General features: G+C 43.5%; 1 protein-coding gene across 4 annotated transcripts in view; it reads right to left on the reverse strand.

Moving 5' to 3' along the window:
* adgrb3 (adhesion G protein-coupled receptor B3) overlaps positions 1-27,844 on the reverse strand; it is an 872,307-nt gene that overhangs the window by 67,386 nt on the left and 777,077 nt on the right. For all 4 annotated transcript variants that reach the window (XM_051919125.1, XM_051919127.1, XM_051919124.1 and 1 more), the window contains 2 exons: positions 16,990-17,059; positions 9,976-10,042 (listed from right to left, as the gene is read on the reverse strand). In XM_051919125.1, coding sequence (XP_051775085.1) covers positions 9,976-10,042; positions 16,990-17,059 — 137 coding nt within the window. The remainder of the gene's footprint in view (positions 1-9,975; positions 10,043-16,989; positions 17,060-27,844) is intronic.

The raw sequence follows: 27,844 nt of genomic DNA on the forward strand, positions 1-27,844 counted from the left end.
AGGAGTGGCTTCCGTCTGGCCACTCTACCATACAGGCCTGATTGGTGGATTGCTGCAGAGATGGTTGTCCTTCTGGAAGGTTCTCCTCTCTGCACAGAGGACCTCTGGAGCTCTGACAGAGTGACCATCGGGTTCTTGGTCATCTCCCTGACTATGGCCCTTCTCCCCCGATCGCTCAGTTTAGATGGCCGTCCAGCTCTAGGAAGAGTCCTGGTGGTTTCGAACTTCTTCCACTTACGGATGATTGAGGCCACTGTGCTCATTGGGACCTTCAAAGCAGCAGAAATTTTTCTGTAACCTTCCCCAGATTTGTGCCTCGAGACAATCCTGTCTCGAAGGTCTACAGGCAATTCCTTTGACTTCATGCTTGGTTTGTGCTCTGACATGAACTGTCAACTGTGGGACCTTATATAGACAGGTGTGTGCCTTTCCAAATCATGTCCAGTCAACTGAATTTACCACAGGTGGACTCCAATGAAGCTGCAGAAACATCTCAAGGATGATCAGGGGAAACAGGATGCACCTGAGCTCAATTCTGAGCTTCATGGCAAAGGCTGTGAATACTTATGTACATGTGCTTTCTCAATTTTTTTATTTTTAATAAATTTGCAAAAATCTCAAGTAAACTTTTTTTCAAGTTGTCATTATGGGGTGTTGTGTGTAGAATTCTGAGGAAAAAAATGAATTTAATCCATTTTGGAATAAGGCTGTAACATAACAAAATGTGGAAAAAGTGATGCGCTGTGAATACTTTCCGGATGCACTGACAAATGACAAAACGTCTGGAGTCTGGTATTGGGCATCTGACCCAGACCGGGTGTAATATAGTAAATCATCACCAGAGGGCTCTGTTGAAAGTAAAAAGGCACTTTTTTTTCTGATCTCCCATACATACGACAACAAAGTAAGAGGGGTGCAAGGGCTATGGTGTCCGATGAACAAGGCAACAGGAAACACAAAGAAAAAGTGATGCAAGGGGTAGCGAGTCCGATGAACAAAAGTAACAACAAGCACAAAGAAAACAAGCATGGACAATGAACAAAGGCAACAGGAAGCACAAAGATACAGAGATATAAGGACTGCACATCTGATGAACAAAGGCAACAACAGTCACAAAGAAAATTGGATGTAATGGCTATTATGACTAATAAACAAAGGCAACCTGAAGCACAAAGATAGAGTGATGTAAGGGGCTGGCATGTCCAATGAACAAAAGTAACAACAAACACAAAGAAAAAGGGATGTGATGGCTAGCATGTTAAACCTTGAGGCAGATGGGCTACAACAGTGGAAGACCACATCGGGTTCCACTCCTGTCAGTCAAAAACAGAAAGGGGGGGCTGCAGTGGCCACAGACCAACAAAACTGGACAACTGAGGACTGGAAAAATACGTCTGGTCTGAAAAACCTCAATTTCTGCTGAAGGTCAGAATTTGGTGCCAACAGGGTGAATCCATGCACCCAGCCCGCCTTGTGTCAACAGTCCAGGGCTGGTGGTGGTGCTGTAGTGGTGTGGGCGATGTTTTCTTGGCACACTTTGAGAATATCACTACCAATCAATCATCGGTTATGTGCCACAGCAGAAACTATAGGATTCAGTTATGTCAACACAGACCAGAACCTCAAAGGAATGCTTTCAACATCTTGTGGAATCCACGCCATGAAGAACTGAGGCTGTGATGAGAACAAAAGGAGATGCTAACCAGTATCAGAGAAGTGGTATTAAGAATTGGTTCAGTGACCAGGGTGGCATGGTGGAGCAGTGGTTACCCCTGATGCCTCAAAAATACAACACCTTGGGTTTGAATACCACAACAGGACATTGTATGTGGGGATCCTGCAAGTTCTCCTCATGTCTGAGTTTATTTTCTTACACACCTCAAAAGACATGCGAGTTACGCTAATTGAGGACTCTGCATTGACCCCTGGGTGCCCCGTGATGGACTCTCACCTTGTTCAGGCTTTGGAACTATAATCTATTAGGCTGGACTCCAGCCTGTAGCCAACCCTGAAAAAAAAGTGGGCTGTATATTTTTTTTACGTTGTCCCTTAATTTGTCACAATAAAGAATGTATAAACCTATAAACAGACCAACCTCACCTCTGCCATTGAAAAAACATTTATCAAAAAAAAAAAAAATTAGCCATGCTGCCGAATTTTAAATATTACTTTGGAAAATGAGACGCATCATCTCGACTTGACAGATATAATGAATTTTCTACGGGTCATTTAGCAAAGCCTACATCAAATGGTGACCAGCCTTTGTATCAAATGACTGTCAATTAAAATCTCCTCAGCGTTGTCCTCATATCTGGCAAATGTAAAACAAAATAATGTATGGTTAAAAAATGTGCTCTTTTATTATATAAATAATCATTTAGAAATCTAACGTGACAGCACCTGATTTTTCTGGAGATAAAGCTATGATTTTTGGCAGTAAGACACTGCAGGCTAATGTGTGCAAAAAATACAAGCTCATTATCGCTGTAGAGGAAAATCTGCTGGAACAATTTTGCCCCAAATCATTAAGCTTCTGGAATATTACAGTTCTCATAATAACTTTCAGTCGGATTGAGCAATTCATTTGGAATTATTGTGTCTTCAGACTCGCCACCTGTTTCACACACACACACGCCACTTTAACGTGTGTCTAAAAAGTGTCAATCCAGTGATATCTCAAAGTCAGAATTTCTGCTCCGTCACAATACTTTCCCTATATATGCAGTATTTAACCCCTGGACATTTTCTCATTTTATTGTTTTACAGTATTGAATCTTTAAAGTCAAAGAGAAAACAGATCCTGCAATAGTGTTGTAAGTTAAGTACAAATATAAAACACAAAATACTCATAATATATATATATTCACCCCCCTTCAAGCCCGTATTTAGCAGATGGCAGTCATGACAGCCTTGAGTCTGTGTGTGCAGGTCTCTCTCTTTCTCTGTCAGCTTTGTACATTTACACCCTGCCATTTTCCCTCCATTCATCTTTGCTAGTGCTCTGTCAGGTGTCATGGTGATCGTGAATGAACGGTCTTTGTGAAGTCCAGCCACAAATTCTCAATTTCCATGGAATGATCTGCCTGCTAATATAAGAGATGCCCAGCCTAAGACTTAAGGTTTTAGTCTGGCATACCCTGCCTAGAGCTGCTGAGTGGCCTTGCATACTGCATTTCTGTTTGTTAGTCATTTTTACAGAAATAGAAGTATTACAAAATTTATAAACCATAACTGACCCTCCTCAATTCTCTTTCTCTTCTCAGTATGTGGATGTGACACTTGGTGGAACGGCTGTACTGCCAGGTTGCTCTCCTTTCTTTTTTGCTCTGTCAGGTGTCATGGTGATCGTGAATGAACAGCCTTTGTGAAGTCCAGCCACAGATTCTCAATTTCTGTGGAATGATCTGCCTACTAATATAAGAGATGGCCAGCTGAAGACTCACGATTTTAGTCTGGCATACCCTGCCTAGAGCTGCTGATTAGCCTTGCATACTACATTTCTGTCTGTCATTTATACAGAAATAGAAGTAATATAATATTTATAAACCGTAACTGACCATCCTCTATTATGTTTCTCTTCTCAGTATCTGGAAGTGGCACTTGGTGCCACGGCTCTATTGTCAGGCTGTACTCCTTTCTTCTTTGCTCTGTCAGGTGTCATGGTGATCGTGAATGAACGGTCTTTGCGAAGTCCAGCCACAAATTCTCAATTTCCGTGGAATGATCTGCCTGCTAATATAAGAGATGCCCAGCCTAAGACTTAAGGTTTTAGTCTGGCATACCCTGCCTAGAGCTGCTGAGTGGCCTTGCATACTGCATTTCTGTTTGTTAGTCATTTTTACAGAAATAGAAGTATTACAAAATTTATAAACCATAACTGACCCTCCTCAATTCTCTTTCTCTTCTCAGTATGTGGATGTGACACTTGGTGGAACGGCTGTACTGCCAGGTTGCTCTCCTTTCTTTTTTGCTCTGTCAGGTGTCATGGTGATCGTGAATGAACAGCCTTTGTGAAGTCCAGCCACAGATTCTCAATTTCTGTGGAATGATCTGCCTACTAATATAAGAGATGGCCAGCTGAAGACTCGCGATTTTAGTCTGGCATACCCTGCCTAGAGCTGCTGATTAGCCTTGCATACTACATTTCTGTCTGTCATTTATACAGAAATAGAAGTAATATAATATTTATAAACCGTAACTGACCATCCTCTATTATGTTTCTCTTCTCAGTATCTGGAAGTGGCACTTGGTGCCACGGCTCTATTGCCAGGCTGTACTCCTTTCTTCTTTGCTCTGTCAGGTGTCATGGTGATCGTGAATGAACAGACTTTGTGAAGTCCAGCCACAAATACTCAATTACTGTGGAACGATCTGTGGGCTAACATAAGATATACACTCCTTCAGTCTCAGCTTTTAAATCCCGGCTGAACACCCATGACTTTAGTTTGGCATACCCTGACTAGAGCTGCTGATTAGCTGAGAATGCTACATATCTCTGTTTGTTAGTCATCTGTACAGAAACAGAAGTAATACAATATTTATAAACCGTAACTGACCCTCCTCTATTCTATGTCTCTGCTCAGTATGTGTGTTCTTTCGTCTTCATTGCATCCACCATACTGACTCACCACAAGTAGGCCCTTCACACATTCAGGTGCATTTAGATGACAATCAACTATAACCCCAGGCAGGTGACCACCACTGAACTCTTCTTGGGACTTCTAAAACAAATGGCTGCAGAAATGACTCAGGGGGCATCATAATAAAAAGGGTGATGTCGAGTTTTATATTTGTAATTAATTAATTCCACTTTGCAGAGATCTCTATTCACATTTCTTCTGCTGATCGATGTCAAAAAAGCCAGATTAAATCCACTGGGATTCAAAGTTGTATAAGAATAAAATACTTTTTATAGTGACTGTATTTCTGCATTACAAGTAATTATCCATGCACAGCAAAATCTACTGGAGCAATTTTGCTCTTCGTCAATAGGCTACCCAAATTTTTAGTTACACTGATTAATTTATTTTTTGAGTTATCAGGTCTTCAGATTTGCATCTGAGAACCTGATATTTTAAGTACATCAGAATACATCTTAATACATAATTCGCCTGCTTCCTCACTCACGTCCATCCGAAGCCGAATGAGCAGTCGCCTTCTGCGCACGTCTGAAGCCGAATGCGCAGTTGCCTTCTGTGCAGCTGCCCGAAAAAAACCTTACGAAACCGACATCCAACCCCAACATCGCGGCAGGCGGTGGATTTACGGCCACAAAAATTCAAAGAAAAAGGCGACTTCGATTAAAGCTCTAGAGGCCTGAAAGGCGATTTCGACTACAGCTCGAGGCCTAATTATGCATTCTGATTCAATTATTCATTCATTCAATACACCTATATCAGGTTTGTGGTGCTTATACTTATTACTATTCCATATTGTACTGGAACATTCATCATTCAATATTATATTATAGGCCTGGAAAATTCGTCAACTAACAGTACAAGCCTGTACAGTAATGAGTAAAGCGGACTACAATCATTACAAAACAACTTCTTCGTTATTTATCATTTGTTCTTCATATGCTGCTGACACAAACTCGTGCCCGTTTCATCTTACATTGTCGAAACGGGCTCTTTGTCTAGTTCCAAATAAATAAATAAATAAATAAATCCCTTGTGATATGCAGCCCGGACACAGACAGACGGACACCATATTATCGTCCACCACACGTTTATTATTCATAATAATTTCTATAAAGGTGCACAACCCAGTGCACAAAGCACCAATCACCCCTTCAAATGTCCTGGCCACAACACAATGCCTTTCAAGTCTTTTGTCCGCCTCCACTCCTCTCCACCACGCTTCGTCTTCTTCCTCCCGACTCTTGCTCCTGACTGGAGGGAGGCGGCCCCTTTTATGTGCCCCGGATGGACTCCAGGTGCATCCTCAGGACTTCCGTAGCCACACCCCTGTGTGGCGGAAGCTCCCAAGGAGAAGCCGGAAGTCCACCGGGTGCCCTCAAGTCTCTTCCCCCCAGCACTTCCCGGTGTGGCGGAAGTACTGAGGGACAATGTTCTCAAGGCATCGGGGCGCCCCCTGGCGGTGACCACGGGCCCCTACAGGGTTGAGCTTCTAAGCTCCGTACCCGTGGTCCCCAAAGCCACCAGGGAGGACGCCCCCTCGTGTCCTGGAGGAGGCACAAGCCCTCCTCCACTCATCCTAGACGTCCCGGCCGGGCATGGACACCCGCCGGGCACCACACCCTCTATTATATTAAAAAATCCTGAGACGACACGAGACTTTTTAGCCTGGGACGAGATGAGACTTTTTCAGAGAGATACTTTCAAGTCCCGCAAGACGAGACTTTGTGCCAAGAGATTTAACCACGCCCGGGGTCGGAAATAAAAGACAAAGAGTAGATAACAAAGTAGAACATCGTAAAGAGGTTCAAAAAACGGCGCAATACACATGCAGAGCAGGTTAGAGATAATGAAAGTACTAAAATTTGAAGTCTTAAAAAAAAATGATAGTAAAGATCATATTAGCGCAAATAGATGGAAATTATTACTCGGTGAAATAACGGAACAGCGAATAGAGATCGAATATATTGTTTGAATTTAAACTTTAAGTCGGACACTTGTAAAATGTCTAATTTGTGATGCCATTAGGGAAAGGTACTGTTTCTTTCCAATGAAGAGGTGTTTCTGCAAGAATTAAAAGATTTGTTGTTTGGTGAAAGTGAAGTCCACATACGCGAGCGGCAGAGACGCAAAGTGGCTGGCGTGTAGCGCAGGCCGGGGGGTTGGTGAGCCAATACCCTCTAATAAATAAATAAATATTGTCAGACACGAGTACTTATAGGGCACCTTCAAGGCTCTGACAAGACATGCTGTACCACTCTAGACCAGCAGGGGGCTTTGGTCAGGGCAGTCACTAATACGGTCACCCCTTCTCAGTCCTGGAGAATCCTTGGAAACAGACCAAGGTCACTTCCCTCCTTTTCCTTTAAGTCCTGACTCTTCCAGGTTCTAAAATATATGAACCCACCAACCAACAGAGGAGGACATTCATTAATGGACCAGACAGTACAGGAACACAGAGCTCCTTCCTTGAGGAAGTTACAAGCCTTACCCTTTACGTAAACTGGCACTGGCCATTAAACTTTGAATTTGTTTTATATAAAGGAGTTTCTAATGACAGAAATTCTTTTGCTTCATGCTCTCAGAGTCCATTAAGTGCCTCTTTTACTGTGATGTATCATCTCTCTAGGCTGTCTACCATAAAAACCTGATTGATGAAGTGCTGCTGAGATGTGATTATCCTTCCGACAGGTCCTCCCCATCTCAGCAGAGGACTTCTGAAGTTCTGCTGGACTGACCGCCGAGTTCTTGATCTCCACCCAGACCAAGGCCCTTCTTGCCTAGTTACTCAGTTTGGCCAAATGGCCAACTCTATGAAGGGTTCTGGAGATTCCAAACTTCTTGTACTTCACAAGTTTACAAGTTCCTTGGCTTTGTTTTTATCCTGACATGCTGTATGAATTATTTACATTTGTGCGTACCGCTCTGAACGCTGTACAATCGATTCAGCAGACGAATTCTGAAGCTCTGCTGGACTGACCACTGACTTCTTGGTCAACCTTTTGACCAAGGCTCTTCTTGCCCAAATTAGAAATGGTTTAGAAATGGTTTGATCCCTTTGCACTGATCTATGCCTCACCACAATCTGATTGTGGAGCTCCCCAGAGAGTTCTTTGGACTTCATGGCTCGGTTTTTGTCCTGACATGCAGTGTGAATTCTTTACAACAGGTGTGTACCACTCTGAACGCTGTATAGTCAAATCAATTTCTCACATGTGGACTCTAAGCAAGTTCTAGACTGAACTCAAGGAGAATGAAAGCAAGCAGGATACACCAGAGCACAATTTAGAGTGTTACAGCAAAGTGTCTGAATAATTATAGAATTGAGAGATTTCAGTTTAAAATGTTAAAACATGGGCGGCACGGTGGCGCAGTGGGTAGCGCTGCTGCCTCGCAGTTGAGAGACCTGGGTTCGCTTCCCGGGTCCTCCCTGCGTGGAGTTTGCATGTTCTCCCCGTGTCTGCATGGGTTTCCTCCAGGCGCTCCGGTTTCCTCCCACAGTCCAACGGCATGCAGGTTAGGTGGATTGGCGATTCTAAATTGGCCCTAGTGTGTGCTTGGTGTGTGGGTGTGTTTGTGTGTGTCCTGTGGTGGGTTGGCACCCTACCCGGGATTGGTTCCTGCCTTGTGCCCTGTGTTGGCTGGGATTGGCTCCAGCAGACCCCCGTGACCTTGTGTTCGGATTCAGCGGGTTGGAAAATGGATGGATGGATGTTAAAACATTTGCAGACCTTTCTGAAAGCACTTTGTCATTACGGGTTATCGAGTATTAACTGATGGGCAAAATTATCCATTTAACATTAGATCTACAACACAATAAAGTGTGCAGAAACTGCAGAAGTCGGAAAACTTTCTGAACCGTCTGTATTCGTATCAAAAAGTTTTTGGGAGATGTCAAAACTTTGTTCTGCGATGCCAATTTCCCAGAAGTCGTGCCCTATGAATCACCAATGCAAAGGTTTTAAAGCAAGCATCGTGTGCCCTGCAGTACCGACGATCGTGGATAAAACATTCAAAGATGATGTGCAAAAATCCTTTAATGTTTCTTATTAAGGGCATTGATTTTTGCTTTCACTTCAGATTCTGATGATTGAAAAACATTCTGCTTTAGATCCTTTCTGAATATTGACTTTACAATTTAACAGACGTCTGTTTCATCTCCCGGTGCCAGTCGTTTTTGCCCACGTGGCCAGCCCTTTGCACTCCTTGTAAAAGGACAGATGACAGGATGGCTTGAGCGCACCGTACATTCAGATGTGTTTGAGCATTTACAGCTAATCGCTTACTTCTGTCTAGACAGTTCATCATTTTGGACGAGAATACCGAAGGAAAAAAAAAAAAAATCCACTGCTCATGTCTTGGCATTCAAACACAACACAACTCGAAACAATACGACCACTGCCACGCAAGGAGAGCCGCAGAATGGAACCTTCCACACTAAAAAACAAAATGTCTGAGTTGGCGTAAGCCACTAGCAACCTTCCTGATCTCCGCGCGAGACCTATCCGGTGGCCCACAGTGACAAACTTTTGCACAAATAGGGGAAATTAGACAATGGGTGTCACGAAATGGGTTCAACTTTTATAATAGCCAATCTGCAGAAATGAATTCCGTAGATAGCGGGAAGTTACTGTACTTTTAAAAATGTTATGTTTAATAAAATTGAGTAACAGTTAGTCATAGACCTTTCACCACTAACACACATCAGGCACATCACACACCATTGTCACATCACTTGAATTGGAATCTGTGGTATATGAAAGCTCCATTGTAAAGTTCTGTTAAAAAGCACCTATTTCATGGAATCCACTAACACACGGAACTGCATTCTATTATTTGAAAGACTTATTGACACCAAAAAATTTTTTTTAGATGTGATAACTGACTCTGGGAAGAAGTAAATAAAAAATGTGAGATGCTCCAACGTTCATATCAGTTAACTAAGTTGCCGTACACCCCGGACTGTTCATGGTCTAACTTGTTTCATAGATGTGATTCTCTGCCTGTTCTTTTGACTGTTTCTCTCAATCACGGACGTGATTAAGTATCCATATTCTACCTTCCCTCATGCCTCTTTAGAAGTTGGATCCTCCAGATCTGCACTCTAACATGGCTTTCCACTACCAGCCTGGCTATACATGGCAGCTCACCACACTGCGCTGCGGCAGCTTGACTTCATCCCATTGAAAAGCCAACACTATGGGTTTGTGTCAATCAGGTACCCACATCTGTTAGGAGTGTCTGGTTGGTTAGGACCACCAAATCTTCACGATGAATTAATTTGAGCAAAGTGTTCAACCACCAAAGTTTTGCTGTAAATAGGAGAAGGCCTGCTTACCAAAACAACAGCAGCCGCAGGTCCAACAAAGGCATAGAGAAGACCTCCTTCAAGAGACAGCCAGCAGCTGGAAAGAACGGAAGACATCAACAAATTACTCATAAAAATTAACACTCCACATTAAATTAATGGTGCAGTGAACAAGTATGGCGATACCATTACATTAGAGACTATTGTCTAGGGACTTCAACCATATGGGAGAGTTCTGCATGACAAGACTTACATGGGAAGAAACTGCTGACAAAACACGGTTAATATATTCATATTTAATAGGGACACAAATCACCAGAAATTAAGGACCATAAAATATCCATCAGGTTAAATATTTTTTAAGAAAATTCAAACAATCTGTTTTAGCAATTTTATAACAAGGCTTTGCTAATGAAGAGGCAAACTGACATACAGTCATGTGAAAAAGTAAGTACACCCCATGGACTATTGTTTTCTTATTTAATATGTGTGGACAAGTTAAGATTTGATCTTAATTTAAGAAATATGCATTCAACTCTTGGTATCTCAGGATGATTGGTTCCAGGACCCCCTGTGGACATGTAAATCTGTGAAAGCTCAAGTCCCTTATTTAGGACTTGATAAAGGTCAGGTGCAATTACTGTGTGGTTGTATGCCAACGATGGAGTATCTGAACGTAATCTATGCACATCCTCCTGTATACTTTAAGTCATCTCTACATCACTTACAATAGCACTTCTTCTTCTTCCTATTCATCTTTTACCAGTTCTGCGTGAGGTCCATGTGCCTGATCACCCTTCTCCATACCGGTCGGTCCTGCACCTCCAACCCGGTCAGACCCTTTATTCTTCAGAACTTTTTTTTTTACTTTCTCCATCCACAACTCTGCTTTGGCCTCTCTCACTTTCTCTTCCCCTGGACTTCCATTCCCATCACTCTTTTGCCCACATATTCCTTGTCTCTCCTCATCCACTTCACCCCACTTTCCTGTATTTTCTTAGTCATCTCTTCCACTATTGTTGTACCTCTGATGGTCTCATTTCTTATTCTTTCCTTCTCTGTAACTCCATCTCAACCTTCTCATTTTCTGGAACATCCAACTTCTTCTCCTGCTGTGCTCCCTTCACTGCTCATGTCTCAGCCCCACACATCATTGCCAGTCTTACCGCTCTCTTAAAAACCTCACCTTTAACCCTCGCCTTAATTCTTCACTCACACAATACTCTTGATACCTTCTTCCAGTTTTTTCATCCACACTGCCCTCTATGGCTTATCTCAATAATAATAATAATTCTTTGCATTTATATAGCGCTTTTCTCTCTACTCAAAGCGCTCAGCAACTGCAGGTTAAGGGCCTTGCTCAAGGGTCCAACAGAGCAGAGTCCCTATTGGCATTTACAGGATTCGAACCGTCAACCTTCCGATTGCCAGTGCAGATCCCTAGCCTCAAAGCCACCACTCCACCTTATCTCTGCACCTAATTCTCCATTTTGGATCCTAGATGTTTAAACTTCTCCACTCTTTCCAATAGCTCTCCGTGCAGGTTAATTTCTGAATCCTGGTCATCATTAAACCTCACATATTCTGTCTTCTTCCTATTTATCTTCCACCCTTCATCTACCAAAGTTATTCTTCATTCTTCTACCTTTCTTTCCACTTCCTCTTTTCTTGTGCTACACAACACAATGTCATCAGCAGAAAGCCTGCACTAGGGGGATTGGTCTTTTATCCCATGACTCACCATATCTATCACCACATCAATGAGGTAAAGACTTCAAGACGACCCCTGGTGCAGACCTCCTCTAATGGTCTGTAACCCCAACCCGAGACCTCACTCCCTCATACACATCCCGGATGATCCTCACCTCATACACTTCTCTGGTCCTTCTTTCCCTCTCATGCACCTCCAGACCTCTTGATGTGGCCCTCCATCATAAGCCTTCTCCAAATCTATAAACTCCATATGCAATCCTTTCTATTTTTCTCGATGCTCCTCTATCAGCTGTTTCAATGCAAAGACTGCATCTGTTGCTCATTCTTCTGGTATAAAACCAAAGTGCTCCTCCCCTATGGCGGTCTCATCCCTAAGCCTTCTCTCTGTAACTCTTTCCCAGATTTTTAATGAGTGTGACTTCAGCTTTATTTATCCCGCTATGGTTTCCACAATCCTGAATTAATTATCGCCCTTCTCCTTACAAAAGGGTGCAATCAAACTGTTCCTCTACTCCTCCTCTTGTTGATAGACCTTCTGCGCTAGATCCCACCACACATCTACTCCCTCTTCTCTTAAACTCTTCCACTCACCCGCCATTATAGCACTAGCAGAGCAAGAAATTCCACAAATTTCACCTTCTTTACGCTTTATTGTGGAAATGCTCGATTAATTTTTTACCGATCTAATGGCCCAAGTTGGCCATTTTTGAAAAGATCTAAGATTTTCATTTTCTCATCGCGAGAGAGCACTATACACTTCTTCTTAGACTTTGACCTCACACTAATAAAGTACCATTTGGATGTGTCTAATTAGTTTGACTTATATAGCGTCTTTCATATCTAGCACACCATGCTTTTTTTGTGTATCCATTTCTGTTTCAGAGACACATGTGAAGCCCCCTCCACATCCTGAGGAAACGGTTCCAGCTGGTTCAGGTTTGATAGGGGTCTTCTCTAGACTGCATGCTTCAGATATTTCCACAGATGTTCCATGGGATTCAAGTCAGGGCTCACAGAAGGCAACTTCAGAACAGTCCCATGTTTGTTCTGCGCCATTCTTGTGTGCTTTTCACTGAGTGTTTCGACTCCTTATCCTGTTGGAGGATCCATGGACTACAACTGAGACAGAGCGCAGTGACACTGGGCAGGACATTTCGCTCCAGAATGTCTCGTTAGTCTTGAGATTTCATTGTTCCCTACACAGACTCAGGGCACCCCATGCCAGATACAGCAAAGCAGCTTCAGAACATAAGTGAGCCTCCTCCATGTTTCACAGCAGCTATGGTGTTCCTTTTCTTTGAAAGCTTCATTTTGTCATCCGTGGACATGGGGCTGATGTGAATTGCCAAAAAAAGCTCCAGTTTGGTCCCATTTGTCCAGATGACATTCTCCCAGAAGCACTGTGACTTGTCAATATGCATTTTAGCAAATCCCAGTCTGGCTTTTTTATATGGAGTCCTCCTGGGTCTTCTTCCGTTGAGCCCGCTGACACTCGAAAAGTGACATACAGTATGGTGTTATCAGACACTGATGGACCTCAACCTTGGAGTTCAGCTTGCGTCTCTTTGGAAGCTGTCCTTGGCTTTTTGTCTGCCATTCTCACTATCCTTTCTGGGGCCACGTCCAGGGAGGTTGGCTACAGTCCCATGGACCTTAAACCTCTTAATATTTGCAACTGTTGTCACAGGAACATCAAGCTGCTTGGAGATGGTGGTCTTCTAGCCTTGACGATTACCATGCTTGTCTTTCATTTTCTTTTTGGTCACCTCAGACGACTCTCTCTTCTCGGCTTTCTCTGGTCCATGTTCACTGTAGGACAAACAATGACACCAAACAGCAGAGTGATGACGTTTCTCCTTTTAAACCGGCTGAACGACTGGAGAAGAGTGTGATACGAATTCAGGAAAACAGCAAGTTTGGGAAATCCCTCAAAGCCAGTTATTTAGGATCTTTTCTGGGTGTCCCAACAAAAGTGTGCAGACCATCTTAGAAGATCTCTGTAGAAGAAGCAACACTTGATCTCTTGTCACACTTGCTTTGCTCGACTCGATGACATATTATGGAAGAAACAAGTGGATAGGACTGGCGAGCTTTGTTGGGCTGAATGGCCTGTTCATGTCTAGAGTGTTCTAACGTTCTAATATCAAAGGCATGCAGGTACACAGGGGAAAATGGCTTTTCATGTTGTCACCTGACAGGAGGCAGACCACACTTTTTTCAATCAGCTGTAAGGGGACCACCAGACTTCTCCACGTCTGCATGTGTTTATCTTACACAGTGTGTTTCATTTCTATCTCTCCATTATATTGTCTTTCACACTTCGGTATTGTATCCTGCCCCGAACGGGAAGCCTCCACGCTGGGAGGACCAAGTGTGGATGGAGCGTTACCTCCCTCGGGATGCTAGATGGCAACCTCCTTGGGTTGTAGCGGTGCCTCAGACTCCCGCAGAACTTCATGGGAGTTGGAGTTCGATACAGCCTTGTTGGGATCTGCAAGTGCCGCCAGGGGGTGCTGCAGCAAGAGTTGCTGAGCCCTTATGGGCAGTTCTTCCGCCACACCTGGAAGTGCCGCCGGAAATGCATAATCAAACACCTGGAGCACTTCCGGGTGAACTATATAAGGGACCAGCAGACACCACTCTGGGGGCTAGAGTCGGGAGGAGGGAGACAAAGTTTGATGTAGAGGAGAATGAGAGAGAAGAAGAAGAAGAACTATCGGTTTGGTGGTGCTTATTGGGACTGTGTTGTGCCTGTGGGAACAAGGAAGGCGTTGCCCACAGGTGAAAAGAAATAAAACATTTTGTTTGTTTTATAAGTGTGCCTCCCGTGTCTGTCAGTGTCGGGTCAGGCGTTGATATAGCGCCTTTTTGGTACAGTATCTATCACGTTTCCAACCCGCTAAGTCCTGAACAGGGATGCAGTGGCTGCTGGAGCCTAACCCAGCACCCACAGGGCACAAGGCAGGAACAAACTCTGAACAGGGTGCCGGCGCATCACAGATGTTTGTATAGTGACTTTCATATTTATCCATCTATTACATTTCCTTTAGTTCTTTAGACCCAGCAATCCCATGGTGCATTTCCCATGTCCCTATCTCAGCTGTATATCTGGCACAGTGTCTTTTCTATTGGTATCTATTCATATATTTCTACCATTTATAGTGCCTTTACAGTGCATCCGGAAAGTATTCACAGCACATCACTTTTTCCACATTTTGTTATGTCACAGCCTTATTCCAAAATGGATTAAATTCATTTTTTTTCTCAGAATTCTACACACAACACCCCATAATGACAACATGAAAAAAGTTTACTTGAGGTTTTTGCAAATTTATTAAAAATAAAAACTGAGAAATCCCATGTACATAAGTATTCACAGCCTTTGCTGAATACTTTGTCGATGCACCTTTGGCAGCAATTCCAGCCTCAAGTCTTTTTCAATATGATGCCACAAGCTTGGCACACCTATCCTTGGCCAGTTTCGCCCATTCCTCTTTGCAGCACCTCTCAAGCTCCATCAGGTTGGATGGGAAGCGTCGGTGCACAGCCATTTTAAGATCTCTCCAGAGATGTTCAATTGGATTCAAGTCTGGGCCACTCAAGGACATTCACAGAGTTGTCCTGAAGCCACTCCTTTGATATCTTGGCTGTGTGCTTAGGGTCGTTGTCCTGCTGAAAGATGAACCGTCGCCCCAGTCTGAGGTCAAGAGCGCTCTGGAGCAGGTTTTCATCCAGGATGTCTCTGTACATTGCTGCAGTCATCTTTCCCTTTATCCTGATTAGTCTCCCAGTCCCTGCCGCTGAGAAACATCCCCACAGCATGATGCTACCACCACCATGCTTCACTGTAGGGATGGTATTGGCGTGGTGATGAGCGGTGCCTGGTTTCCTCCAAACGTGACGCCTGGCATTCACACCAAAGAGTTCAATCTTTGTCTCATCAGACCAGAGAATTTTCTTTCTCATGGTCTGAGAGTCCTTCAGGTGCCTTTTGGCAAACTCTAGGCGGGCTGCCATGTGCCTTTTACTAAGGAGTGGCTTCCGTCTGGCCATTCTACCATACAGGCCTGATTGGTGGATTGCTGCAGAGATGGTTGTCCTTCTGGAAGGTTCTCCTCTCTCCACAGAGGACCTCTGGAGCTCTGACAGAGTGACCATCGGGTTCTTGGTCACCTCCCTGACTAAGGCCCTTCTCCCCCGATCGCTCAGTTTAGATGGCCGGCCAGCTCTAGGAAGAGTCCTGGTGGTTTCGAACTTCTTCCACTTACGGATGATGGAGGCCACTATGCTCATTGGGACCTTCAAAGCAGCAGAAATTTTTCTGTAACCTTCCCCAGATTTGTGCCTCGAGACAATCCTGTCCCGGAGGTCTACAGATAATTCCTTTGACTTCATGCTTGGTTTATGCTCTGACATGAACTGTCAACTGTGGGACCTTATATAGACAGGTGTGTGCCTTTCCAAATCATGTCCAGTCAACTGAATTTACCACAGATGGACTCCAATGAAGCTGCAGAAACATCTCAAGGATGATCAAGGGAAACAGGATGCGCCTGAGCTCAGTTTGGAGCTTCATGGCAAAGGCTGTGAATACTTATGGACATGGGATTTCTCAGTTTTTTTATTTTTAATAAATTTGCAAAAATCTCAAGTAAACTTTTTTCATGTTGTCATTATGGGGTGTTGTGTGTAGAATTCTGAGGAAAAAAATGAATTTAATCCATTTTGGAATAAGGCTGCAACATAACAAAATGTGGAAAAAGTGATGAGCTGGGAATACTTTCCAGATGCACTGTATGCTTCTGCCATGTTTCATATCGTTCTTTTCATGCCTATCATACAGATCCTTATAAAAAGCCCCCACTCTCTCTGTCACATATTTGTAACTCCTCAGTAACAGCACACAGTAAAAGGGTCCACCACCTGCTGATATCTCATTTCTTTCCACCATCCGCCACATTTGGCACTCTGTATTTTTATTTTAACCTCACACTCTTTTTTTTTTTTGCCGCAGTACTTTCACAGAATGACCAATCCCAGCACATTCCCGCCCCAGTGTCTAACACGACCATAACCCCAGTACGTACTCGATACGTGCCGGGCACACAGGCTACGTGACTTTCTCAACACTCTGTTATTACCTGAGATGCTGGACTTCAAGTTTTAACCTTTTTTATTCTTTTCTAGCTTACATTACTTTTCCCTTGTACCTATGACCCAGAATTCCCCAGCACACAAAGATATCCTACTGATGAATATTTACACCTTCCTCCATAAAGCTACTCAAGCACGAAAAACAGAATTTTGACCAAAAATGTCATGCAGACTTACTACTGAGGTGTCCCGTAGCCTTTGGCTTTTGTAAATCCCATTGAAATGGCAACGACTAAAGCTGGGAGTCCTGCAAAGAACAAAACAAATCATTAGTTTTGGCTTGGGGTATCACCTAAAGCAGTGGTCTCAAACTCCAGTCCTGGAGGGCCGCAGCCGCAGAGTTTTCATTCTAACCCTTTTCTTAATTTGTGACCAGTTTTTGCTACTAATTGATTCCTGTGAAGGATACCGGGGAATCAGCAAGCCCCTAAACCTCCAAACACGAAAATACAAAGAGTCCCACGTTCAAATAATGGAACAACTCAAAACTCATCTGTTCAGGAAGACTTTTAGCTCTACTTGACTTTGTTACCCTTCTCTTAGTTTACTTCTCTGTCAAGATGCTCATGTAACCTGTATGTGTGTGATAGACCATCAATTATGTTGTCTGTTAGGCTTTTTTCTTTCTCTGAATTCATTATCGTAATCTTCTTTATTTATTTATCTGGTTTGTACAATGCTATATACTGTATACCCTGCCTTTCTTTCTTATATTCTGTAAGTGCCTTGAGCATGGGAAAGGCGCTATATAAATAAAATGTATTATTATTAAGGTTTATTCAATTCACCTCCACTAAGTAGCCATCCATCCGTCATCCAACCCACTATATCCTAACTACAGGGTCACGGGGGTCTGCTGGAGCCAATCCCAGCCAACACAGGGCGTAAGGCAGGAAACAAACCCCGGGCAGGGTGCCATCCCACCGCAGGGCACACACACACCAAGGACAATATAGAATCGCCAATGCACCTAACCTGCATGTCTTTGGACTGTGGGAGGAAACCCACGCAGACACGGGGAGAACATGCAAACTCCACGGAGGGAGGACCCGGGAAGCGAACCCGGGTCTTCTAACCGCGAGGCAGCAGTGCTACCCACTGCACCACCGTGCCGCCCTCCACCAAGTATCACAAGCACAAAAACACAAGTTTTCTCTCTATCCTTAATTCTCTCACCACCGCACTGCCTTCCTGCAGTCAAGTGTTGCCTCTCTACCTCCCAGCTCCGACTCACCTGGATAAGGGAGTGCAGTCCCTTTCATTACAGACCCGGAAGTACTTCCGGTGCCATGGCGATTGTCCGATGGAAGCATTTCCAGGTCGCATGGAAGTCCATTATAACATGGAGCATGTCTCCCTGCAGCACATTTTTTGTGGCACCCAGTGACCCCAGCAGGGCTGCCCTGCTGGACTACATTTCCTGGTATGCCCTGCTGGTTTCCCACTCAGCACGGATATCGGAGTCTGCTACCATCTAGTGTGCTGGGGGAGAAAAAAGCCCCCAGCAACATCTTTCCTTTTCAGTTGGCCATCCGTCCATCTCTTTTCCAGTCCTTCCTTCTGGGTCTGATCCCTTTCTCCTCCCTGGCTGGGATGCCCATCTGCCTGTTAGGAGCCTCCCGTCTGGGTAAGGAACCATCCCCTCTTCAGGCCAGGATGCCCGTCCAGTCCCTGTGGCATCTACACTCCTTTTTCTTTCGTTTTAATTGACAGGAGGGCTGTGGAATGACCAATATGTGTGTGTGTGGGGGGGGCAGCTTGATGGCCGAGTTCTCCAGGACTCTTTTTTTTTTTTTTTAATATTTTTATTTTATTAATTTTCATTGTAATCATTCCATACAAACAGATCAATTTATAACCCAACAAATTTGAAGACAAATCAAACCCCACCCCTGAGAAGGAGAGCTTAGCTAAAGGAAAATTGCTTTAAGCTTTTTAATAAGGCAACATTAGACAAAAGAAGGGGAGAAGTAAATATCTATATAAATAAGAGATGGAGAAGGGAGTTAAATGCAATAATAGTTATTTCTCTTATTCTAAAATAATATTGATTAAATCCTGCCAGGTTTTGAAAAAATTTTGTACAGATCCTCTAACTGAGAATTTGATTTTTTCCAATTTCAACTAACATAAAACATCGGTTTCCCACTGACTTATAAGAGGAGAATTAGGATTCTTCCAATTTAACAAAATAAGTCTGCGTGCCAAGAGTGTAGTGAATGCAATCACCGCTTGTTTGTCCTTCTCCACTTCAAGTCCATCTGGAAGGACACCAAACACAGCTGTTAGTGGGTTAGGAGGGATTGTGACCCCAAGGCTGTCTGAGAGGCACTTAAAAATTTTTGTCCAAAATGATGTTAGTTTGGTGCAGGCCCAGAACATGTGACCCAGTGAGGCAGGAGCTTGGTTGCAACGTTCGCAGGTTGGATCTTGCCCTGGAAACATTTTGGACAGTTTTAAGCGAGACAGATGAGCTCGATGTATAATTTTTAGTTGAATAATTCTATGCTTTGCGCATATAGAACTCGAGTGAATTCTCTGCTTTGCTACCTTCCACTCCTTTTCTGATATACTGATTAAGAGATCTTCTTCCCAATGTCCTCTTGGGTCTTTGAAAGGTAGGGACTCTAATAAGATTTTATATAATGTGGAAATAGTGTTTAATTCCTCGAAATTGAGCAGTATTTTTTCCAGCATTGTGGAGGGTGCAAGGTGGTGGAAATCGGGCAATTTCTGTTTAACCAAATTTCTAATTTGAAGATAGTAAAAGAAATGTGTAGCTGGGAGGTTGAATTTTGAACGTAATTGTTCAAAAGATGTAAATATGTTGTCTATATAAAGATCTCTGAGCATTTTAATCCCAAAACTTTTCCAGGTATTAAATACTGGGTATGATTGCGAAGGTTGAAAGAGGTGGTTCTCTTGCAGAGGTGCCACCGATAAAAGATTTTCCATCTTAAAATGCTTTCTAATTTGCTTCCATATTCTGAGTGAGTAAAGCACAATTGGGTTATTAGTATATTTGCGATAACTTGCATTTATTGGAGAGCAGAGCAGGGAATATAAAGAAGTACTGCAGGATTTTATTTCTATTGCGGACCAAGCCTGTGTATGTGCATTTATTTGTGTCCAGGTTTTTATGGCTTGTATGTTTGCTGCCCAGTAATAAAACTGAAAATTAGGTAAAGCCATGCCACCTTCTGCCTGAGGTCTTTGTAGGGTCGCTCTTCGGATACGCGGGTGTTTTGAGTTCCAAATGAATGAGGTTATTGTTGACTGAGGTTATTGTAGGACTCTGAAGAAATCCAAATCGTATTATGGGATATCATCTACTGTTGAATTCTACTCTGGACTTGACCACCTCGATTTGATCCCCTCAACTTGGGAGGATCAGCACTTCTCTCCCGAGCCTCTCTCGAATGTCTCCACTTCTCACCCTGTCTGTAAAAGGGGGAGCCCAGCCACCCTGCAGAGAGGACTCATTTCGGCTGCTTGTAACCTCAATCTCATTCTTTCAGTGATTACCCAAAACCTCACACTACCTGAAGGTAGGGACGTAGATCTACCGGTAAATTGAGAGCTCTGCCTTCTGACTTGGCTCCTTCTTCACCACTACAGATCGCTATAGCGACCACATAACTGCACTTGCCGCCCCAGTCCATCAGTTGATCTTTCAACTTTCATCGGATTGGCTGGCCCAGCGCTGACTCAGCTGTGGAATGGCCAATAGGGGGAGGCAGCTTGATGGCTGAGGTCTTCAGGACTTTGCACAAATCCAAATCATATTATGTGATATCATCTACTGTTAAATTCTGCTCCGTACTTGTAAAATTTTTATTCTTATATTGTATTGAGGATGACTTGTGTTCTGTTCTGTGTATTGTATTGACCCCCCCCCCCCCTTCTTTTTGACACCCACTGCACGCCCAACCTACCTGGATGGGGGTCTCTTTTTGAACTGCCTTTCCCGAGGTTTCTTCCATTTTTTCCCTACAAGGGTTTTTTCCTTGTCTTCTTAGAGCAGGGGTGTCAAACTCCGGTCCTGGAGGGCCGCAGTGGGTGCAGGTTTTCATTCTAACCATCTCCTTAATTAGTGATCAGTTTTGCTGCTAATTAACTTGTTTTGCCTTTGTTTTAATTGACGTGACTCAGACCCCTTAGTTGTTTCTTTGTCCTTAATTAGCAGCCAAACAATAATGAGACACAAAACAAGAAGCCACACGACCAGCTCCCCTGAGCACATCACACAATAGCTGAAAATAAAGAAGGGTGAAGGTCTCAGTAAAACAGACAAACAACAGTTTTGGAAATGTCTGCTGTGGCAGAACGAGAGCAGCAACAAGCCATGGAATTAAATGACGGGTTCAACTAACAACAAGAATCAGCATCTCATTAAGAAACTGGTTGGAGTTTGAATCCCCAGTTTAACTGGTCATCTGTTGGCTCGTTTCACATCTCATTTCTGCTTGGCTGTCATTTAATGAAGAAAAGAATCAATTCAGGGGACTGAATCCATAAAACAGAGCTAAATAAAAGAAGTTAATTAGCAGTGAAAACTGGTCACTTGTTATGAAAAAGGTTAGAATGAAAACCTGCAGCCTTCTGCGGCCCTCCAGGCCTGGAGTTTGACACCTGTGTCTTAGAGAGTCAAGGCTGGGGGTGCTGTCAAGAGGCAGAGCCTGTTAAAGCCCACTGTGGCACTTCTGGTGTGATTTTGGGCTTACAAAAATAAATTGTATTGCGTCGTATTTGGTATACTGTATTAATCCCCGAGGAGAAATGATCTTTTCACATGACCTTTGGGTGGTCAGCCACTGTACAGTGTGCACCCCTGGAGCAATTTTAAGGGCCTTACTCAACGGCCCAACAGAGTAAGATCCCTTCTGGCAGTAAAGGGATTTGAACCGACAACCTTCCAGATACCAGCGCAGATCATCAGCCTCAGAGCCTCCACTGTCGGCTGTGGGACTTATTTGATATAATTTTTTTTTTGTCAGCTTGAATAATGATTGCAGCAATGAATTGTATCCATTTCACTTAGCCCTCCAATGAAGTATTCCACATGCGTCTGCGCACAGAACTCCCATTTCTTGCTGGCCCAGCTCTCAAATCTGAAATGTAATGACGCCGGCGGCTTGCTGCGGGTGCTGGCTGGGAATATGGACGCCTGCCTCTGTTTACTGCAATTAAAAGCATCTCGTAAGGATGTTGACACAGCTCTGTTGAGCGTGGCTTCACGTGGGGGGGGGTAGAAGTAAAGTGGCATTAATGGATAATGATGAAAAAGGGGCTGGGGGGGGGGGGTGTGGCGGGTGTGTGGCAGATTTTCTGGCTTTAAACTGTAGAAATACTCAAAATACCGGCCATTTAAAGAGAGACGGGTTTGTGGTCTTGAAGAGCCGCACATTTCGTGTGTGTGTGTGTGTGTGTGTGTGTGAGAGTGTGGGTGTGTGTGCTGCCTGAGTACAGGAAGGTTTCAGGGACAAATGGCTCCTGTTGTGTTGCTAGGCAACCAGAGATATGAATCACAGCGCAAAGTGAACATTTGGACTTGTGTAAAGTAAGGGGGCTGCGTATGTCCAATCACCTGCTTTCTTCTTTTTCAATAATTACCGCTTTTACAAAAAACAAAAAAAATTCATATAATACATTCAAAAGGCAGAAGGCTTTTTTTATTTTTTGAAATGTAATCGTTCTCTTAAAAGTTCAACAAGTTTCTATTCTCCGTAAATAAAGGTCCAGGTCTTATGATCAACAAGCATTTTTAATCACATCTGTTTAGTTTAGAAATCCCAGATTTACATTTTGAGCCAGTCGGTCTTATTTACTTATTCGTCACCTGAACCACACTGATGATGCCCGGAGGGAAGATGAATGATGAAGCGTGAATTCGGCTCGGCTTTATTTTCCTCTGTTGCCGATTCTGTTTTTTTTTTTATCTGTTTATGGTGTTCTGGGATCAAAGTCTTGGAAGGTAATGTGTTTTCACCATTTTGCTTTGCTAGGGGTGGGCAGGAGGGTAGTGCCGTGGTTAGGGCTCTGGGTTTCAAATCCTGCACCTGGCCGTTGTTGGTTTGGAGTCTGCATGAGCCCCCTGTGTCAAGAAGTCTTTACTTGTCAAATGCACAATTATACGTACAACGTGCAGTGAAATGGCAACCTGCTCTGTTACTCAGATAACGGAAAAAATGAGAAATACAGAGAAATAGAAAAGCAAGTGAGAATAAATAGAGCAACAAACTACATAAAGACAAACAATATATGAGGGGAAACATACAGTGGCAAAATGACATAATAATAGGGTATGTCATTCTCCTGAATAAAAGGACAACTGTCTGTGTATCTGGGTTTGTAAGTTGCCTTGGATAAGCCAAATAAGTAAATGTAAGTGATAAGGATGTAAGTGAGTTTCCTTCAGGTTGCAATATCTCTGTCATTCCAGCAGATGGCACATCACTATTCATCCATCCATTATCCAACCAGCTATATCCTAACTACAGGGTCACGGGGGTCTGCTGTAGCCAATCCCAGCCAACACAGGGTGCAAGGCAGGAAACAAACCCCGGGCAGGGCGCCAGCCCACCGCAGGGCGCACACACACCCCCACACCAAGCACACACTAGGGAAAATATAGAATCGCCAATGCACCTAACCTGCATGCCTTTGGACTGTGGGAGGAAACCCACACAGACACGGGGCGAACATGCAAGCTCCATGCAGGGATGACCTGGGAAGCAAACCCGGGTCTCCTAACTGCTACCCACTGCGCCACCATGGCACATCACAAGTATGTATATTTAAATGTATTACTACAAATGTTTGTGATACACCATCTGTTGGAATGACAAACGTGATGGATATGTCTCTGTTATATGCCATTTGGTATGGAATTCGTTAACAGCAGTGTTAATGTTTGTAGTGCACCACCTGTTGGAATGACAAATGCAAAGCATTTTATTTCTATAAATGTTTTTGATGTGCCATCTGTAGGAATGACAGAGACAGAGCAACCAGACAGACACAGAGATATGGACAGTTACTATTTTTATGAAGGTGGATGTTTGTGAAGTGCCATCTGTTGGAATAACATCCATCCATCCATCCATTATCCAATCCGCTGAATCCGAACACAGGGTCACGGGGGTCTGCTGGAGCCAAACCCAGCCAACACAGGGCACAAGGCAGGAACCAATCCCGGGCAGGGTGCCAACCCACCGCAGGACACACACAAACACACCCACACACCAAGCACACACTAGGGCCAATTTTGAATCGCCAATCCACCTAACCTGCATGTCTTTGGACTGTGGGAGGAAACCCACGCAGACACGGGGAGAACATGCAAACTCCACGCAGGGAGGACCCGGGAAGTGAACCCAAGTCTCCAGGTCTCCCAACTGCAAGGCAGCAGCGCTACCCACTGCGCCACCGTGCCTCCCTGGAATAATATATGCAATGATTATGTCTCTGTTATATACTATTTGGTATGGGTTTTGTAAATGCAGTATTAGTGTCTGCGATGCGCCATCTGTTGAAATGACAAATACAATATATTTTATTATTACAAATGTTTGTGATGTGCCATTTGTTGGAATGTCAAATGCAATGCCTATGTCTCTGCTCTATACCATTTGGTATGGGTTATGTAAATGCAGTATTAATGTCTTTGATGTGATATCTGTTGAAATGACAAATGCAATACATTTATTAAAACAAATGTTTGTGAGGCACTATCCGCTGAAGTGAAAAATGCAATGCCTGTGTCTCAGTTATATGCCATCTGGTATGAGATTTGTAAAGCAGTGTTAATATTTGTGATGTGTTATCCGTTGGAATGAGAAGTGCATTTTATTACTACAAAAGCTGCTGCTGCACTATCTGTTGGAACGGCAGAGACATACAGTAGCAATTGGACAGGGCACAGTTGCACAGGCATAGAGACACTTGTTCTTTTATTAAGGTGGATGTTTGTGGTGAGCCATCTGTTGGAATGACAAATGCTATTCATTTTATTACTACAAGCACTACAAAGTACTTTCCACTAGATGGTGCACTGCAAACATTAACATTGAGGTGTACGTTGATTATTTAGATTTCATCCCGTCTTAGATGAATAGCACAGCTAGTTGAAATTATTAATCCCTTTTCCTAAAATAAATACATAAATAGAATGGAAAAATGTCACCATGCTGATCTGAGGCCAGCCATGTACTATACTTGCCAATTATGTTACTCCTATTGGGCACCCAAGCTGTTGCACAGGTGCCATCTCCCTAGCTGCAGACACAGAAACCTCCTGTTCAGGCAGGAAGACTGATCTTCAGGGGTACCAGATCTACTTTATGTGGTTAGGTGGGCAATAATTGCTTGCATTTGCAGGGACAGATATGAACCACATGCATAGTGGCTCCAGTGTGAGATTTTAATATGTGAAATAAATTCACATAAGGTGGAACGTGTGACTGGTAGTTTTGCCTATGGAGGTGAATGTCCATAATACTGTGAGGGGAGTGGAAAGGAAGTAGTTATGGATGAGTCACATGTATCCCAAACAACTAAAGAAGCCTCGTCTGCACTTGAGGGAAAGCAATTGTCTTATTAAGAGCTGCTGAAGTGATGCTGAATATAGAATCAGTGATGAGTCTTTAAACTGTTACAGTATACAGTGGTCACACTTACCAGCTGTGTAATACAGAATAGTCAGTCAGTCATTTTCTAACCTGCTTATTCCTGAACAGGGTCACGGGGGTGCCAGGGCCTGTCCCTCCTAGCATAGGGAGGCAAGGCAGGAACAAACCCTGGACAGGACGCCAGTCCATCACAGGGCGAACACACACACACATCCCAGCCATACACTGGGGCCAATTTAGTATCATCAGTCCACCTAAACTGCATGTCTGGATTGTGGGAAGAAAACGGAAAACCTGAAGGAAACCCACGTGGATTCTGGGAGAACATGCAAACTCAATGCAGGGAGGACCCGGGATGTGAACCCCTGGTCTCCTTACTGCGAGGCAGGAGTGCCACACTGCGTCACTGTAATGTAGATTAATCCACCTTAATAAAACTATAATAAAACCTAAAACTATTACTGCCTTTCTGGTTTATGGCTGTACAGACTAGCCCTATGCCTACATCCATACATACGTATGTACAACAACAACAACATTTATTTATATAGCACATTTTCATACAAAAAGTAGCTCAAAGTGCTTTACATAATGAAGAGAAGAAAAATAAAAGACAAAATAAGAAATTAAAATAAGACAACATTAGTTAACATAGAAAGGAGTAAGGTCCGATGGCCAGGGTGGACAGAAAAAACAAAAAAAACTCCAGAAGGCTGGAGAAAAAAATAAAATCTGTAGGGGTTCCAGGCCACGAGACCACCCAGTCCCCTCTGTACATTCTCAGGTCACCTTAATTTAATTCCTCATCACCTGGGATTGAATGCCATTCTCCTGCAAACTCCCCAGGGACTATGACTGGGCAGCATGGGACTGGAAGAGCAGACTGCTGGATATACATACAGTCACGTGTCGACTTACAGCTCCGCTTGGGACTGGCCATTTGGCTGTATGTTGGTTACAAAGTGTACAGGTCAATGCAATCGAGGCTCTGTGAGGCTTTTGTGCTTCTCCGGTTCTCATTCTTTAACTGCCAATAAGGAAAAACACAAAATGATCTTTGGATCTTGGAGGCTGCATGCTGGGTCTGTGGAAAGCAGTGCTTCTCCACCACTGGACCGCACTGCAAGTAGGTCAGGGGTTGCCATCATTGGATTGCGAGTGGGTCACCTGAGTGATTAGCAGCTTTGCAAGATATATTTCCCTGTTTCTAAGTGAGCTTGTTTCACAAAGGGGGGACCCCCCGATCATGCCTGTAGAGGGTCATAAATGAATTACAAACTGGGGTATGGGACCATAAATGCTGAGAAAAACTGGTGTAAGGAAGATGGGGTGAGCCAAATACATAAGCATAAGCCAACGCAGATCAAAACAAACCATAAAGGGACCTCCCTGAGTCAGAAAACAAAATAGAATAAAATAATAAAAACAAATTTTATATATATATAATATATAAAATATATATACAGTATATATATATATATATATATATATATATATATATATATATATACACTATATATATATATATATATATATATATATATATATATATATATATATATATATAGTGGAATATGGCCAGCCGTTCATCCCGGCCAATACCCCCAAGCCGCCAGGTGGAGCCCTGCCTGCAACACAGAGGTGCCCAGAGTTCCAGCAGGGCATCATGGACAGTGGAGTTTTTCATCACAGCCCTGCTGGATACCATGGGAACCTCCAGAGGACGCTGCAGGAAGGCCCAGAGACTTTTGTTTCACCTATAACCCGGAAGTGCGTATTAGTCATGGCGACAGAGTGAATGACTGACTTCCGGGTTGAAGAAAAGGAGTTTTTATCTGACCCGGAAGTGTTAACAATCACATGGACAGAGAGAAACACATCTGGGTCAAGGACTATGGGAAATCCCAGATGTCGAGCTGAGCTGGGTGGAAGGGTGGCAACGCATCTGGGAGTGGAGGATTGATTAGTGATTGATTATTGTTTATTTATATGAGTATTGTGGAGTGTAGGGTGCGTTGTACACTGTTTATTGATAAAAAAAAAGTAATATTGGACTTTTATCTGGTGTCTATACAGATAGACAGATCTATATGAAAGGCACTATATAGTAGATAGATAGATAGATAGATAGATAGATAGATAGATAGATAGATAGATAGATAGATATGAAAGGCACTATATAATAGACAGACAGACAGACAGATAGATAGAGTGATGGATGGCCAGCAGCTCATACTGGCCGACACACCCAGTGCCGCTAGATTGCATCTTCCCTACAGGCTAGAGGTGCCCCGGATTCACGCAGGGTATCATGGAAGATGGAGTTTGGCTACACAACCCTGCTGGGTACCGTGGGTGCCACCATGTGACCCTGCAGGGAGAAGTAGGAATTTTCATTGCCC

This window comes from Erpetoichthys calabaricus, chromosome 15 (assembly GCF_900747795.2).
Source record: "Erpetoichthys calabaricus chromosome 15, fErpCal1.3, whole genome shotgun sequence".
Classification (NCBI taxonomy): domain Eukaryota; kingdom Metazoa; phylum Chordata; class Cladistia; order Polypteriformes; family Polypteridae; genus Erpetoichthys; species Erpetoichthys calabaricus.